General features: G+C 37.2%; 1 protein-coding gene across 1 annotated transcript in view; it reads right to left on the bottom strand.

Annotated features, from left to right (window-relative positions):
* The window catches only part of XPO4 (exportin 4), a 51,075-nt gene that overhangs the window by 13,751 nt on the left and 18,419 nt on the right, over positions 1 to 18,905 (bottom strand). The window contains exons 6-13 of the mRNA XM_010194946.1: positions 13,775 to 13,887; positions 11,190 to 11,347; positions 10,743 to 10,917; positions 5,988 to 6,164; positions 3,646 to 3,788; positions 3,386 to 3,531; positions 1,866 to 2,043; positions 84 to 243 (exon numbers count right to left, since the gene is read on the bottom strand). Coding sequence (XP_010193248.1) covers positions 84 to 243; positions 1,866 to 2,043; positions 3,386 to 3,531; positions 3,646 to 3,788; positions 5,988 to 6,164; positions 10,743 to 10,917; positions 11,190 to 11,347; positions 13,775 to 13,887 — 1,250 coding nt within the window. The remainder of the gene's footprint in view (positions 1 to 83; positions 244 to 1,865; positions 2,044 to 3,385; positions 3,532 to 3,645; positions 3,789 to 5,987; positions 6,165 to 10,742; positions 10,918 to 11,189; positions 11,348 to 13,774; positions 13,888 to 18,905) is intronic.

Here is an 18,905-nt window from a genome sequence, read left to right as displayed (position 1 = left end):
AATTAGGTATACTGACATCTGCACTGACAGGATAATAGTAGTGCAAATACTCACCAATTAATTCATAAAAGTTATATCCTTACCTGATCATACAGCTTTTCATCTACCAGGAGGTAAGTCTTTGCCCAGCGCTTGAGGAACCATACGATATCTTTGCCCATCTGGGGGCTCAGGAGGTGCGTGAGATTCGCCCTTATTGCTCTAGATTCTACTTCTGACACTCTTAAAATAGCAGATAACAACCTGCAGATTTAAAATACAATGAGGATGCTGAGAGTGATTTTTGGAGAAGCAAATTGACTACCAAACAATTTTATTTTTCATGAAATATGACAGAAGGAACAGAATAACACAAAGCAATTCAATTCCAGTGAAGTAAAAAACCACCTGAATTTACTGTTTCTTCAAATGCAAGGAGAGAGACAGGATAGACTGGCAAACAGCCTCCAAAAACTCAAAATATATATTAAAAGATAAGTTGGTTATCTTTGACATCAAACTGACTGCAACAAAGAATCCTCACAAGCATTCAGACATGGAGGGAACAGCGACAAATGGACTTGGAGTGCTTGAAAAGCTTTTCCAAAAACCTGATTCTCCCTTGCACCATCAAACTTAGAGACCAAGAGGGACCTCATTGTGCAGCTTTTGCAGTGATGCATACTAAAGTACAAATACAGAAATGACCAGTTATTTCTCCTTTTCATTACTGCAGAGAAACAGCAGATCACTAGGTGATTGCATTAATACAATCAGTCTATAAAACTACATTAAATATGAGCTTTTGTAGTATATCAATTAAGTTTGGTAAGGATGTGATACTACACAAGGAAATTAGGAGTTAACAGAGGTCTATTTCTTGAACATGTTTCAGAGCTATTGCCAGAGAGCCTCAAATCTCTCCTTATTTAGATCTGGTTTTATTCCCATCACCACTGAGGCACTGCATCAAGAAATCCTGTTTGGGGGCCACTTCTTGAAGCTGCCAACAGGATCGGTGAGCACTACTTAAACTTCTAAACAGTGGGCACATCATTTCTAATGAAGATCCATTTTTTTCTAGCCTCTTCCAGAAGAAGAAAACGTTAAATACACAACAACTAATCTCAGGTGAAGAATATTCCATGTCCATTAAAAGTCAAATGCAACCTTCTGAAGAGTGAGGGTTTAAATGAGGACCATGCTGAGGACCAACTGAGCTGCTACTGCCAAGGCGGGGCAGCAACTTATGTCCAAGGTAGATGAGAGCTCACTGATGCTCTGGAAAGCATTTGCTTAAGCCATACATGTGCTGAATGAATTATACAGCATGTAGTATATCTAGAGATTCTGATCTAACAACTTTTTAGTAATTTAAGTCATTTTAAGGATTTACTGTAACAAATAAAGAGGCGTTTTCCGTTGAGATATAAAAACATTTCTGCTTATTTCCAAGACTTTGGCTTTCATCTTCTGTTAAGACTATTAGGTCAATTTAGTCATTTCACCCTTCCCATTTTGACTCAGTTTTATCTGTTTTGATGCCTTAATCTCATTTTTCTTCTCAGTCCTCCTTTGGATCACCTTGACTTGAAATACCATCTATATTTGTCCTGCCTTTACCATAAAAAAAAAAATCACTTCATAATTTGTCTTTTCTAAGTGTCTTTCTTGTCTCTTTTACAGCATTGCCTTAGTATGTCTGTTATAAAACCATTCCTACAAATTACTTGCCCTTACTTTAGTACTGGTTAAAAGAGGTATTTCTTTTCCAATGTTCAGTGTTCACATATTACTTTTTCTTACTTTTCAAATTCGCACAAGTCCACTCACATGCTCACTTATTTTTCATTTAACATATGTAATAGCACAAGATACATCCTCACCTAATTACAGAATCAGTTCTGTTGTACCCTGGTATAGAAGAGGCCTTTTCTCCTGGAGATCCCAGAATCTGAAGCGTTGTATTGATGTCAACCTCAGCTGAATGTTTAATGGAATATTCCATTACTTCTGGAGGTATTAGTGGAGTCTCTCCCTGAGTATCATTAGCCAAGAGGTAGCCTTACATTAAAAAAGAAAGAGTGATCACAACTTTCCACCTTAGGTTAACTTAGGGCTTTTTCATTGAAGAATCCATTGGCTTAACTGCAGAGATCACATCAGAAGCAAAGGTTTGTACAAACTCTGTTTAACAGTGTTTGAATACATATAAGGTAACTTTAGATTCCTTAAAGCCATCCAAACAGAGAAGAACCTAAAGAAACGACTGGAAAAGAAACCTCCAAAATAAAAACTAATGAACAAGAAAACCAGAAAAATATGTAAGCTTTGCTTCATGTAAAAGTACTACAGTAAATTCAACTTTTGGGGAGCAGGGGAACCCAAACCAACATTTTTAATCACCTTTTTTTGTCTTTCTGTTATGTGATAAAAAAAGTGTTGATTTTACAGCTTCCCCACCAAGTCCATCTCATCTGGGACTTCTGTTCTGCTAACATTTCAAACCTGTCAGAGGCTTTCAGACACCATGCACACGTGCTATATAATAGTTCTCTTTGCATACCAACTGCAGATCAAGTGAAGCAAGGCTTTTTATACAATACTCTGGTGTCCACAGAATTAATATTAATTCCAGCTTTAGTTGTAGTTTTCAATGTCTGATCTCATAAACATCTGTGAGCTACAAATACAAACTTCATCCCACAGTGATACAAAAATATAAACACATTCACATCAACATCTGAGAGTGACTAAAACATCAGATGTTCAGAAAGTACACATAAAGTCATAATGTCATAAAGTACACATTTCTCCTAACAAACTACAGACGCTGTCTTAGTTGTTATTATGTTTTGCAAACAGATGTAAGACAGTTCCATCTAAAAAAACCAAAACAAAACAAAAACGTTCTAAATTCAAGTTCCCTGAAACATAACAAAATACCAGGACACAGATCATCAGCACTGAGCCATTCTAGAACTTACTTAATTCTTTGCCACCACTGAGTAATACCGTTATCCTGAACTCACACTGATTCCCTTATAAAGCCATGTGCCCCCAGACAATACAACCGATATCATCAACAGACTAATTTCTTGAATAGGTTGACTGATAACACATCTCAAAAAAATCTATATCAAAATTAGTTGCAGGAATTTCCAAGGGATGTATCTCATGTAAAGATTTCATCAACCTTTAAAAAAAGATAACGCTCATGTTATTCAAGACAGACAAAATTAAAACCAACACTTTGCAGGTAGTGTATGTAAGATGAAACCATCATAAGAGATAAAATTTATACTCAATTAAGAGTAGTTGCTCTACAGGGATTGTTTATTCTCCTGAGCAGTTCCAGTTACAATAAGAATACAAGAATAAGAACTATTTAAAGCTGTTCACTAACCTGTGACTAAAATAAGCCAATGAATATCCTCATACAGGTCATCAAGCACTTTATTGTCAATTGAGCCTGATGCTGGTGAGGCAAGTAACTGCTGCTGATGTCTTTGCAACTGACCATGGAGCCTTGTCACTCGGTCTTCTAATAAACTGTGGACAAGTAACAGTAAAATAACTTCACTGGTTTTAAACTGTTTCGTCAAAACAAGGCTTTTCATATTTGATGTCTTTACTGATTCGTGTTCATGACTATTTTTTTTGTACCTTGTAAGAAGAGGTATGCAGTGCTCTGCAGCAATTCTCCCCAGCATGCCCACGCTGGCCAACTGGTCACAGAACTGGTCTCTGTCATCTTCCTGCAGTTCACTTATTTCTTCTTCTTCCCGAGAGGCCACACCATTGGCAGTCTTTGGTTAGTTCAACAAAATTAGAAGCAACCAGTGTTATACTTGTTAAATTTTATCATCACCACAATTTTCTACATTATATTGGCTTTTTTTTCCAAGGTGCTTTGCATGGATGAACAACAGACTCATACTAAATTAGACACAGGGGAGTTAAACAGAGGAGTAAACATGGCTTCATATTGTTTTAAATCAACATTTCACAAACTCATTAGCAAAATGCCACATTCAGCTAATTGTATATTTGCTACTGTTTCCAACAGTGCTCTCAAGTCAAAAAAATTGCTGTTTGTGAAAAGACTCAAGCATAAGAGTCATGAAAACTGATACTTGTTATGAATAGGGTAAGCACAGGCTGGACAATGGCAAAATAAATTCTTTACACCACAGGGTATGTAAATCAGCTGTTAAGCATCTGCTGCAAGAAGTACAATATAAAGTACTGAATGACTCTGGTTCACAGAGATGGTCTGCAAACCCAGTGGTCAGAAGATTGCTGAAGTACATTTGCATTTCAAATCGTATATATAGCAGACCAAGAACCACTTTAAACAGTGAAACTTCCATGGTTTCCCCTACTCATTAGTCAAAGATACTGTTCTCACTTGTCTGAGATCTCACATAAATCACATAATCAGTAAAATTTTTCACGATGAAACGAAAATAGTCTCTTTAATGAAAGATTTTCCATAACCCATTGTTCCAATGGAAAAAAAGCTTTAAAAAGTAAATGCTATAACCTCAGGAAAACAAAAGACTGCTAACAACCATCGTCATCATCATCTCAGTTTTACTTGTTGCTGATGCAGAAGTTTCACTATTTCTCAAAGCTTATCTTGGCTGCATTATAAAACTACTTAAAATACTAATCAGACCTTATTCCTTGAAGAGATGAACCATGACATGTAGAAACTAAGTATCGATGTTGAAAATTTTTTTTTAAAAAAAAAAAATCTCCTAAAGAGTCACAGAAGTTACACAACTAAAAGTAACATACAAGCAACAGAGAAAGCCATCAGTCTGCTTTGTTTCTATAAAGGCTCTGGAAAACCGAATCCATGCACAATTTCTTATCCAAAGTGCTTTTAACCCATCTTTTCTTTATATAACCCAGCAAATCTCTCTCTTCTGGCAACTTCAAAGTTGCAGCTGTTTACTGAAGAGTGAGCCTCTGCTCTCAAAGCAGAGACTGAAAGTTCCTGTTACTGCTTTGATATTGGACGAGAAGCATTCTGAAATGCCAGCTGTGGCTTTTAAAAGGTATCCGATGGGATAAATGACTCATCTCACAGAATGACATGAATTAACCTGTGTATATGAGTTATGTCAAGACCGCCTGATATGAATCCAAAGTTCTCTTGTGAAATATTTCTCTCTGTTTTGGCACTGTTATTCCCATCTGTTACATACTGAAATAGTAGAATTAAGTTTTATATGGTACTTTTCAGAATAAGGTATTTCCAAGATCTTTGCACAGATTCAAATTAATCACAGACTTTAGAAAGTTATTTAATTGAATCTATGCAATAATTATTTCACCCAACATCTACATCCAACTTTCTGTATAAGAATCTATTTTAGTAAGACCCAGACTGCTGCCAAAGAGTCTAATCTGCTTTCCTTCTCAATGGTTCAAGCACCTGAATGTACTTTCAGGTTTTCTCTAGAGCAGTCACCTCAAAAATTATATGAGGAACTCATTTTATCCAAAAGAACCACAAAATACTGCAAGTTTCTTCTAGTCTGAGCATAGTCCTTCCACGCTTTTTCAGATATTATGCAAGTCAATTATATTTCAAAAGTATACTTTGAAGATAACCTATGGGAGGTAACAACTAGATAAAAGGCTTCCAATTTCACCAGGGATTTTAACGAGGACCTTAGTCCAGAGAAGGATGGTCAGAAGTTTAGTCACTGGATCTGTGGGAAGAACATTGAGATGTACATGGATTTGAGCAACGGGGTTACTTTTTTAATTTTTTAAAGTGATTTCCAACTTTATATTCCTTTATTTTTTCTTCAGAATGAGAAACAGACTGGAAAATCACCACTGAGGAACAAATTCAGCAGATTTTTCATTTCTAAAGTCACAAATAGTAATTCTATACTAGCTACCTTAAGCTACATAACATAGTACACCACCAGAAGACATGGGCTAGTTACTATATATCATCACCAAGAACAACTAAAATGAAGGCTTACCAAATTCCTTGTACCATCAGGAGCAGCTAGATGGCACTGAATGTAGGAATTAAAGACCTGAACAGCGTGTTGGGTAAAGAAACCTTTATGGAAATGTTTGTCATCTTGTACCAAAGTCAGCCAAGATTCCAGCAACTTATCGTATGCCTCCATATACACCATGTCATCTTTGTCAAGCTGTAAGAGATGAAAGAAACAAACAAAAAAATCTTATGCCTAAACTAAACCAGAGAAACATATATTTATTATTTAACAGATGTTCTTCTGATGTTGAAATAATTAAAACAAACCAAGCTGCTATCAGTCACAAAACTGATAACCAAGAAAATACCAGAATGAACTGAGGCAACACACTGAAAAGGTCAGTGCAGCTTTCATGCTTGCTAGACTTTAAAAAACTGTCAAAGTATTTACTTATTTCTTCTCATCTGATGTTCAAAACCAAAATAGTCTTAAAACCTTTAATGCATAATTAGCTAAATACAGGAGCTACTGAGCTTTTACACCAAAGATGCCAAGCATCTCAGCTCTTATTTGTAACACCAAAGAATCAAGCAATTTCTTTTTAATTAATTTGACACCACAATATGCATATAGATTTATATGTGCTCCACTATTTTTGAAACAGAGAAAGAAAAATTATGATTCTCTGTTCCAGAGGAAATTATTGTAAGATTGCATGTGTTCAAGAAACCCTACTCCAGGTAGCCAGTTTTGATGATGATACACAACTTCTCATTCTATGCGCAAACGAAAACCAGAATTCCACAGAATAAGCCTGCACCTCCAACTGCTGAGTGTATTTTAACTGATGCTTTATGCTTTGAATTATTCATGTGTGCTTCTGCATGGTAGATAAGTTCCAAAAGGAAATAACGCATCTGAAAAGCAAAGTCCTGAGTTACAGGCAAACTTAAAGAACCCAAATAGCAAAGGGCCCATTTCTTTTTAAAAGTATTTTTAATGTATGTATCAATTTTTTTATTTGATGCAAAAATGGAAAATCAGTAAATATATCCAACTTCAAATAACTTCAGTGTATAACTGTACAGATAAACATGCTGCTAAAGCATTTCTTTCATCTAAGCCTTCTCAAGTTTTAATCAATGGCATCGCTCACAAAAGTTACTTTGAGATAGCAGAGCTTAGTAAAATGATTCCTTGATGAAACAGAGAGATATTAAGGCCTGAATCATGCTCCAGACAGAAGAATTCCTGACTTCCAGTGAAGTTACAAACACAGCTGGATGAACAGGCAAGGAAAAGAAAACATTGGCTGGATGAAAACCGGTATCATGTTGGAAGCATTTCAAGATAGCTTAATAGCATCATTTTATAACTGCACAGTGATCACGTTTACAGAAGTTAAAATATGGGACACACTGATGCAAGCATGAAAAGAAAAGCCGCAGATGACAAGGAGAGAGGCAAAATTGTATTCAACACTAACATAAGTCATAAATGTAGGATGGGCATCACTCATGGCTTTTTAGAACCTGGCTAAAGGACACAAATTTATAGACATTCAATCCTGAAATATTTTATTATTTGTGTGTATAATATAATTACGTATATAATGTACGTAGAATTTTTAATAATTTATAAGAATTCAAAGCATAAACTAATAAACAGACATGTATTTTCGTGAAGAAAAGAACTCCCATCTATCCAATTTAGTTACTTCAGAAGGTAGTACAGAAGGTAATATAATGGGGAAAAAGGCTTTAACACTTCATGGTATTCTCATAAAGAAGCTAGGATTACTAAGTGCCTCCATAAACTATGTGCCCAAATAGTAGAAAGGGTTTATCTGTATTGAACAAATTTGGTAACAAAGGAACCTTACTAAAAATTCCCAATCCCTATCTTAGTTACAGCTGGGCTACCAAAGACATTGTCCAGGTTAACTAAGTGACATCCTGCAGATTGAGGAGCTGCATCATTCTTGTGGATCCAACAGAAACGATGGCAGAGCCCAGCTCAGAACTCAGATCTTCAGGAGAGACAAGAAACAACCAGCAAAGTCAAAGCAAAGATGCTTGATTTCTCTAGTATGGGAAGTGAAGAGAGAATTGGTGCTTCTTGCTTCACAGTCTGCTGATGCTGGAAAGTGGTGGAAGCACAGCAGAGAGGACCAAATTCAGAATGAGCTCTCCTACCATGTGTCATTTATAAAAAATATCATGAAACAGGAACAGTGCATTAAGATTTATGCTGAGAAAAAGAAGTCTTTGATATAATTTCTGTTTCTATTTGACTTTTCATCCAACATTCTATTCATACCCTTCACTAATTCAGAAGGACTATTTGATTTCTACTCTCACATAAGCACTAAGTGTTGAGTGAGGGGAAGCATAGCTGTGGAGATTATTGGTCCAGCTTGCACCATAAACTAATGCCCAGCCTTGCTGAAGCTTACTGCCCTCCACCAGTGCAGCTGTGCACACGTAAATGTAAAAAAAAAAAAAACTGAACACGATGGTTGGACTGGGTTTTTTCCCCACCTTGGTTGAAAATCAGTATTAGCTGCTTTGAAGTGGTTTGCGTATTATGGTTTGGGACCTCCCAGTCTGGACAGGTTCAATAGCAAGGTTCAAGTACATTCCTTGTGCCTGAGGGTTTTCTGCAATGCTCACATGAGCCATTCTGCCGGCATGTTAAGTTGCAGAAATACAGAGAAAACAGTTTTTCTGCCCAGCAAAGCTCATAGACTACGTCTGCCCACACTCTGCTGCACTTCAGATTTCTGAAAAGTTCCAGGAATATTATCTCAGGACTGTACTGAGCCCAACGCACAAAGTATTTCATCCATCAAAAGCTCTTAACTACAGACAGCACATGAGCTCACAGGAGGCATCACTACAAGCAGTCAAAGCAAGAAGCTTGGGGAACACATTATCCATGGCTGGGACACTCTTAAGCCAAAAGGTTGTTTTCAGGGATGCAAAGTACTGTTTCTACAGGCACAACACACCATGTTTATACCATCTGGATTGTCAGCAGTGCTTAAAAGTCTCGGTAGTGTGCCTTATTGCTGACACAGTATTAAGGTATTAGAGTTATTTTTTGAAGGCCGCAGAATTCTGTATCATCCTGGCAATCGGAGAAAGAACATGAAGTTGAGATGCCCGTAGGAGCTATGACAGAATGGAAGTGGTGAGAAAGTGTAATGTTCCTCTTTCCACAGAATGACTTAAAGATTCAAGGACAGTGAGCAAATACTCTTTTAAAATTAAAAAACAAAGCCTTGCATTCTCTCTGATGTTGCTGAATCTGAGAACATTTAAGTTCGATATTGAAAAGACTTTCTTCAGCAAAAACTATGGGATCATATAAGTTTAGGCAGCCATGGTTTACAAGCCATAACAGGCCAGTCATTTCCAAAACAAACTCTTTGTACCAGATGGTGGTACAAGCTACCTTAAGCTTTTGCTGAGAGATGAAGTGCTTTGAATGGCATTATGTTGAGCACTGTTTTCATTAAACATCGTTGCATATTCTAGCTGTCAAATAGCAAAAGGCTAATTGAGGAAAAATCATCCCCTTAATCTCTTTAATTTAAATGGTAGTGTCTATGGTTTTGCTGAGTGTTTTCTATAAAGGCTTCAGGAGCATTCATAGATGTGCTGGTGAGCAACAAAACATCTGATCAATGTTCTACTAGAAAAACGTCAAACAAGTTTTGACCAACAAGATTTGGAAAGTAGCTGTATTTTATGTTCTAAATTTAATCGCTAATTTTTTGATAAATACAGGAACACACTTGAAAGCTTTAAATCTAATCCATTTTAACCTTGCAGCAGAGACATGATCTAATGCTCTGCAATGAATGCTAATTAACACACCTGTGATCTCTGGTACAGAAACACATCCATCAATTTTATAACTAAATCCTTCTACAGTTATTTTCAAGCTCAGGTACTTAATTCCAGTCAATATGGCAAAACTGTTAAAAATTCATACTTTTTAATGATGATGGAGAAATACCGGCTAATATTTTGACAATCTCATTTTAAATCAGTTGCTACTGCACATAAAGAGCTCAAGTGCAAGATTATTCATCTTAATTCTTAGGGTTTTTCTCCCTTAAAGTAATTTTCCTTAGAAGATTTTATTTCTAATGCAATTGTTAGAAGCAGACAACTTAGACTATCCCAACTGCTCTTTAATGTTACAACCAAAGTTTTAAAGAAAACAGAAAAAAAAATCCTCTGAATTCCTGTGCTAGATTTGTACACAATTACCACTTGAGCTGTGTCAGCAATGAAGGGATGATTTGAACAGCCTGGAAATACGGAGAGTTAACAGCTACCTAGAGTTAAAACAGAAGTTCCTGACTCAGAACTCCTGGCAGCAGTTTCAGTCTGTCCATATGTTCACGTAGTCATTTTAAGCTTTCAGGACTGTAGCTTGTTCATTATCTACAACAGTTTTCAGAAAAGTCCTACAGAAGCAAGTCAGCAAAATTTAAAGACTTTTAATATTTTAAAATGAACTTTCTTTTAAAAATGAAAGTCAGACAGGTTCTTTAAATCAAAGCAAAGTCTGAAAGATGCATAGTTTTTAATTATGTTCATTATGCTGTTGGAAATAAAAAGAAAATCCTCTCAGATATGATTTCAAAAATATCTAGAAGAAAACCACTAAAGTCACAACAGTTATTAATAAAACACCGAAATTCTCATGTGACTTACGCTTAACCCAAACAGAGAGAAACAAAACCAGACTACCTGCTATTTGAGAGCAGATACTTACCACTTCTTCCAAGGCAGCACTTCTTCCAAAAGAACAAGTGAGGTGTGCAAGGCAGTTAACAAACGAAGAGAAGAGTTCATTTGGAATGGCAGTTAAAATGTTGCGAGGAAACACAGTTATCAAGTTGCTGATAATACTGGAAATTCCCACTGCTTCAGAGTCTTCTATTTCAATTCTATAGATAGAAGTGGCAGTTAGTTTTTTGCCATTAAGAACAATGCTAAAAGTGAACTGATTTTGTACATACATTTTCAATCAACAGATCTATTTAATATTACTTCAAAAGCACCTACTTTAAAATGCCTTTTCTTAATGTCAGTAATTCAACAGTAAGCACAAATTATACTCAGAAATAAGCAAGCCATAGCAGTTCTCCACATAGATACGCTATGCTCCAAACGAAAGATTAAAAGATGCCATCTAAATTTAGAGAGCAGGCATACATACCCATTGATAGTATTCAGTAATCCCTCAATGAAGTGTGCCAGGTAATCAACTTGTGAACCTTCATCGGGAAAGACTGGCCCGTGCAAAGACGCCAGCTGTGCCAGACACTGTAATGAATCTTGGGCCATATCTGTATCTTCTCTGATTTTTCGATGTACCTTTCAGGAAGTGAGATAGTTAGTAATACATGGAAAATAGGGTGTTCTTACAACAGTCACATGGCTCTCAACCCAAAAGAGCACACACCAAAAAAAGCTTACTATCACTTCCATTAAGTCCGAAATGCAAGGGTTTCTGCAACTCTCTAAACCATAGTAAATGTCAAGACTGTGACTCGGCTCATAAAATCGCAAGCCTTGAATTAACTCACTGAAACTAACATTTAGTTCAGTCTCACCTACATGCTGAAAGTTGAACTGTCTACTGAATGTTATGTCTTAAAGAGAGAAACAGATGCCAGCCAGTCAGACATGCTGCTCCTTCTAAAAACAGCAATAATGACAGTCATCTCTATTATGCTAACTATGCCTAGGCTACAGAGGCTTGCTAAAGTTAGTCAACAAGTTCAATCAAGATTATGGAGATGCTGCTTCAGCAGAGGTAAACACTGAAGACACAGACAAAAATGAATGCATCACTTCCTTGGCAACACCCTTGCATTATACAAGGCCAACAGTAATCTTCCCACATTTCTGTGAACTGTTACGTCATTACTGTTGCTGGTGAGACTTTTGAGATTCAAATCGTAGTATTTCAGTAATAATATTGTCACATACTTATTTTAATTGTCAAGCATGGATTTAAATAATTTTCTTAGGCATGCTTCCTATTTTATTATTATTTATTTTTTATTCAGAAAATCACACTGGATTTTCTGAATAAATAAATATAGGGTACCTTTTCCACTCAGAAGCAAATTTAGTTATGTTATTTCAACGATGTTATGCATATATTATACATAAAAGTACAGTTAAAGCACTAACCATTTCTCTGTGGTGTCATAGCTGCAGCTTCACCAACTCATAACTAGTTGGATCAGCTGCACAGTTAATCTCTGAAAGATCAAACTAGCAGGAAAAACAAACCCTGCAACAGAAATACACCTTCTAATACTCGTCCCACACAAGGCTGAGATTAGAACTGAAGGCTCTCTTTAACAAGGCAACCCTGACAACTTTTGCAAGGTTATTAAAATTTCTTAGATCAGATAAATGAATTTAAACTACTACCATTCACTTACATTACTTCCAATAGTAAACTAATACTGCAAGCCTCAACCATTGCAAATCAGGAATCTAAAAGCAAAGCTGGCAGCGTGCTGCCCTGGCTGGCACTCATTCCAAAATAACCAAATACAGGCAGGTTTTGTTTATTATAAAGTAAAATGCAAATGTATTAAAACAATTCTGCTTGGTGTTCAAAACATTCTTATCAGAATGAGTAACTGTAAACCCACCAAAGAGACAGATCTCTCACTCTGACTACTTCATGCTCTGAAGTGAGGAAGGGTTAACACGTAAGCCAAAAAGTTATTTGCTTGTGGAGGTCCACAGCTGACAGTAGCAACTGTCTGGATAGTCTAGACAGCTGTTCAGATTGTGTGTAGCTGCTGAGAGCTCTGCCAGTGACTTCTTTCACCTTTTCAAAACTGCTGGAACAGATAAACTTGAACTATTAAAAACAAATCTAATTTATCAAAAAATCCTATAAAGCAAGGACATGTATCCATGCACGTATCGGACAACTCTCGAACAGGACTGGAGAGTTAGATTTACTTTGCCTAGTAACAACTCCATCCAAGTTCTGAGCATATTATTTCTCTGCGTTTCAAAAATGAAAACAGCCGGAGAATGCTCCATTCTTGGGTCTCAAGAGATGTAACATAAGATAAAATAGCACAGTAAATGGATTTATAAGCCAGTATATGTTGCTGCTGCAGTAACTCCTAGCTAAGCAAAGACTACAAACTTCTCCACCCAGCAGTGGAAGAAAGAAAACAATATTAATCTTATGAGTTTTAATATCATGGGGGTTTTTTAAGCTACAGAAATTGAGTATTACATTCCCCTGCCCCAATTCTACATATTCCCCCTATTTTAATCTGTTTTAACTTGTTTGGATTTACTTTGTGCTGAGGAAAGAGATGCAGAACTCCGTATGCTGAAAGTGGCTAGAAAAGTGCAATTACGTTACGTATTTTCAGCTGTTCCATTGAGCAAATGCTGTTCATGTCATCTTTTTTGCAAGCCGTTGCACCTTATCCGAAAGACGCATTCTGCTACTGCTGACCATGCTTGGTTTTGTTTGATGAATACATGTCCCAGAGTATTAAATGTTTAAAAGTTTAGATAACTATAAACCTTTTCCTTTTGTTAATGGTCATCAGTTTAAGACAATTTACAGGCAAAATACATATCTGGTAACCTAGGAAAAACACAACCCTTCTGTTTGCTTTGATAAGCAAGCCAAAGTTAACAGAATCAGTCCTACCTGATGCAAAAGGAAGAGTCCAACAACAGTTTTAGAACAGGAGGGAGCTGCTTTCCCTGCGGTCTGGACTATGAAAGTTGAAGAAAGAAACTTACTGTAAAGAAAAGCTCCATAACTCTGCTGTCCAGGAGGGTCTCGCGCCAGGATTCTGTTGGCTTTAGCATCACATTTTGTGAGGATTCAAACATAGCTATATAATGTCTGCCCAGTTATCTGGTGTCAAGGTCAACAATAACATTCCTACTTGGCTTTAAAAAAATCCTAGATACAACAGGATCCATTCAGAAAGAATGTAATGGAAACAAACTTTAAGCCTCTTCACATACACAGCATAATTCATGCATGAGGCCAAGGAATAAAAGGTATTAAGTATTGAAAAAAAGAATGCTCCAGGAATGTTAGATAACAGTTTGATCATAATTATGAGACATACCATAGTGATACGATCACTTTGATAACCAGGGTGTCTAATGTGACACAGCGAGGAGGGAAAAAAGCAACCGCAATTAACAGGTGTTAAAATTTATGCAAAATAGGAAATCATTTTCAAAAAAATTTTCCTGGCAGCTTTCAAAAAGGCCTTACAAGAGCTAAAGATAGCTCACTGAAATCTATATCCTATTTTTCTAAATAGCCAAATATGCATCACAGAATGCAGATATGTTAGCCCTGCATTAATCTACATTTTTTAATCGCAGAACAAAAGCACGAGGCATCGCTGTATTAAACACGTTTGTGAGACGTGCACGAAAAATGCACACACAGTGAAGCCACGGTTTTGCTGCACTAATTTCAGTTCTTACCGTGTGCTTTAGCATAACTTAATTTACAAAATTCTGCAAATGCTGTAGTACAGAAAAGAGACACATGAGCAAAGCCATTTAAACAAGCAGGTTGCATTCTTTGTCAGTCTGATCGCACAGAAGAGTTCAACAAAGATTTTTGAAAGTGCTTCCTTCTGTGACACCCCTCAATCCAAGGAGCAGTAAAACTGCGTTAACTCAGCAACTGACATTTTCATTTGTCTTTTTTAAACCCTTCATTATCCTCTCTGACCCCTTTCTAACCCAACCATCAGAATAAGGAACAGCATACTCAGCTCCATGTATTTCACCTACTGGTAACAAACTGCATTAACTTCTGCACTCTAAATCATCAGGTACTATAAAAAAATGTGTATCGAGAAGTATTTGTACGTCTAGACAAAAATAAATTTCACAATGGTATTAAGAAAACTGATCCCTTAACCTTTGATGGGTTTTGTTTAAGAGAACAATATATAAAGCAAACACCTAGCGTAACATGAAGAGCTGTGGCACAAGGCAGGATACACAATTTTAGTTTATTTACACTTCTCCTGAGTTCTGCCAAAAGCAGAAATTCCTAACAGCGCTGCGCAGAATCACATTCCGAAAAAGCGACTTTGTCCACAGCACAGGACCAAGTGGACCTTCACCACTGGTACATGTCCAGAACTGCTGCCAGGACATTATAATGCATAAGAACAACCAGGGATTTTCAGATTAGTGCAAAACAAAACCAGTTTCACCATTTTCAAAATTATCAATGTGTGTTCAACCATACCAGATCTGCATTATTTCAGATGGGGGAAAAACAAAAAAATCACAGAATTGTCTGCTTTACTTCCATCTGAAATACAGACGTCATTTAAGTGATCAAAACTGCTTCAGTTCTCCCAGATGAAAAAAAAACAAAAACAAAGAAAAATATAGGCACAAATGCAAGCATGTTTTATCAAGAGTAGTATTACAAATTAAAACTAATTTTATCTGGCAAATTAAGCTATAATTTTTTCCCCCCTTTTCATTTGGAATGTTTTAGAAAAAACCTGATTTTAAAATTGCTTATTGACAAGAGTGTTCTTTGCTGTAACTCTCCAATAAACAACTGGCTTGGAAAGACATCAATATCAGAAGACGATCACGGATACATTACCAATCTCTGAAAATCAACTTGCTCTTCACTAGTTTTAGCCTATGGAGGGGACCAGCTACATCACATTTTCACGTGGAATGAAAGAAGGGCTCATTTGCTGTCACTATTTTAACGAGCCTCAGTATTTAGCAGCCCTATCCTGTTATTTTTAGTACTGTTTCTCACACTGATGGACTGGTCACACATCTCACAGTAGTAGATTTGTGGGTAAAATATCTGTTCACTGAACAATACAAATTATTCTTACACCTATCATGGCAATCTTAGATCCATTTTCCACCAAGTACTAGATGTATGCAAACATCAGCGTAAGTTGGCTGTGGAGATGCTTTGCTGCCATGAAATATCTCAATTTATTCTGTGCTATGGTTCAGCCTTTTCAGCAGCAGCCAGTTATGCCAAACCTGAAAAAAATGGCACTGAATTACCCAGTACCTGCATGTACTTGGGGGAAAATGCAGTCTTCATCATCAAAAACCAATGTACTTCTCAATGCTTAAGTACAGAACTAGCACAACTAACTAGATGCCTTCATGTATGATAAGGCTCATATGGTCACTAATCAGTGTCTAGAGAAAAAGTGAAGACCAGAATGTTTAAGAGAGATTTTATCTTTGCCTAAATTTAGGCATGTAGATGTTGCTAGACATTGTAGCATTGTAGGCCATATGCTTAGTTTTGTTTCAAGAGCTGAAGAAATAAGAATAATCTGTTTAAAATTATAATTTGGAAAAAAAATAGTTGAAATTTTATATGCTTCTTGGAGCAACATATTTTAAAAAATGAAGTAAAATATAAAAATGTGTAGTTTTGCTCCCACCCTTTGGCTCTGTCCCAGGAAGGGACTGAAAGGTGAAGATGAGTATCAAAATATTTCATATCTAAGGCAGCCATGAGGGACTATAACGTTTCAGTTTGGGACTTCCTACAAATTCCAGTATGTGAGAATGGATCCCAGGCGTTTTTCCTAAGAGAGGCAAGCCCTGCCTTTGTACAAAGTCGTAAATTAGGGACTCAAAAATCGAAGCTGAGATTTCTTCTGCCAGACCTCATTCACAAATTTGTCCACAGGAGTGAAGAACAACTCAGAAATTGAAAACTTCTGGAGTGGTAAAGCCTGGATATCTTTCTTAAAAGTTATTTTAATCATTTTACCCTTGTTGTTTGCAACATTTCTGGAGAGCTTTGTGCAAGTCTTAGACTTATATTTTACAAATAAAAAACTGCATCAGAAAGGTAACTGCTTGGACACCTACCATCCAGTGTTATAATGGCAACATAATGATTTTATTTGGATTTTTAAGACCTCCTCTGGCTTGCTAGCTACTCAGCCAAGCACATGGGGCGAGTCTAGGAGCAACTGCCTAAGGCTGATGCAGAGGCTTGCTGCCCCCTACGGAGAAACGCTCCACAAATCTTTCTAAAACTTAACACTCTCAGCAAACGTATCCAGCATGCAAGAGAAGGAACCTATGGTTACATCTTCAAGTACTGAACACAAGTATTCTTAACTGAATGAAACCGTGCTGGAGACGCTGGACTCAGATTGCAGGTGTAGGACGTGCAGGAAGACCCACACCAATTTTAAAAATGGTCAATTCTGGAGCCGCTAGCAGTGCGGCCACACCAGTACCAAGTCTCACATTGAGCACCCAAGTGGATTCTGCAGCTCCTGATCCGTTTTGCTGCTATGGTTGTACAGCTAATACTATGCAAGCTACTCACTTTAAGCCTAACTTGCACTTAAAGCAGCTACACAGAAGTGACCGCCAGGCAGATGCAGCTCAAGAGTCAGTCACCTTCCCACTGTATACTGGCTGCCATCAAGGAACCCCATGACAAATCACTGCAAGACTGGAAACTTAAAACCACTGGGTCAAGAAAGCAGAAGATGAAAAAACCCTATATATATTGACACGTTCCTGTGTGATCTTCTCTGGGTGATCCTGCTCTGGCAGGGGTTGGACTGGATGATCTGCAGAGGTCCCTTCTAACCCCAACCATTCTGTGCTTGTTTATATATTTTATCAATTCCCCTTCGTAAAAAGGGTCATTACTGGTCTCTCTTCCTCTTCTGATATTAATACTTTTAAGATGCTCTTACATTGCAAATTATTTCAGAATTCATGCCGGGAAACCCAAATGATGAAACACTACCTGTTAAAAACTTCAGTATCAATACAAAAACGTTTAGTGCAATTAGGACCAAATTCCAGGATTTGTCAGTCTTCTTGGTTTTACCCAACTTTGCCTTAAAAAGTTGCTAGAAAGGATTGTCAAGAACACCCATAGAACCCTAGAAATAATTTCTAAACATCAGGGATTTCAAAGTCAGGTCAGTTTTCACCTAAGAGTGTTAAGTCTGACTAAAGTAAAATGTAGCTCTCTTTTGCACTTTCTTAAATACAGCTGTTGTAGTTACATTGAAGTTTTCTTTGCATCCCTAACAATAGCCAGGATAGTACCCCAGCCCTACATCTTTCAGATAAGGGCAGACTGCTGTAGTAAATTCAGAATAATCCCAGGCTGCTCACACACACAAGGCCTAAGACTGCTGAAGGAAATCTGTGCTGTTTTTCCTCAGTACAACCCTTTCTGTAGCTGTGCAACAAATCAAACTGGGGACCCCAACCTGTTAAAAAGGGATTTTCAGCCAGGTGGTTCCCTGCTCAGTATCATGCTCATGGGAGCAGGATAATTTTTCAGCAGCAACGCCAACTTCAATCATTCCTCAAAACAAAGAGTGAGTTCTCTGGAGCATCCCGTGTGTTTTCATGCACTTCCATCCCACAAAACAGATGCTGCCAATCTGAGCTGGACCGAGTTCAAACTGTGAAAGTCTGCAGAACTGTATGGTTCACAGGATCTCCCAGAAAGGTGTCTCATTCCGGCTTGAGGTTTAACAGACATTTTCAAAACAGAGATATGAAGAGCTTTGTTCCTTTAACTGTGTGGCCCACGAACACACACTCTTGGGAAAAAAGTGTTCGGATTAGGCAAAAGTTTCAGTCAGATTGTATAATTGCCATTGCACCATTAATTTCAGTGAAACAGCAATGATGCACATTAGTGCAGTGCATCCCATTAGTTTTCCATATTTGAAATCAAATCCCCTAGTCTACATTCACTTGAAAATTTGCCAGCTTGCCTCCAAGCAAGTAGAGGCACCAAATCCATAAAAAAAGAACTGAAGGTCAAGTTCCTCTTTATTCACATACTATCATCCATATGTTAATGAATAAGGGATAAGTAGTTCTACGACAGCTCCTA

Source organism: Mesitornis unicolor, unplaced genomic scaffold (genome assembly GCF_000695765.1).
Source record: "Mesitornis unicolor isolate BGI_N332 unplaced genomic scaffold, ASM69576v1 scaffold34871, whole genome shotgun sequence".
Lineage (NCBI taxonomy): Eukaryota > Metazoa > Chordata > Aves > Mesitornithiformes > Mesitornithidae > Mesitornis > Mesitornis unicolor.
The sequence above is the reverse complement of the archived record's forward strand: the minus strand, read 5'-3'. Positions and strand labels throughout refer to the sequence as shown.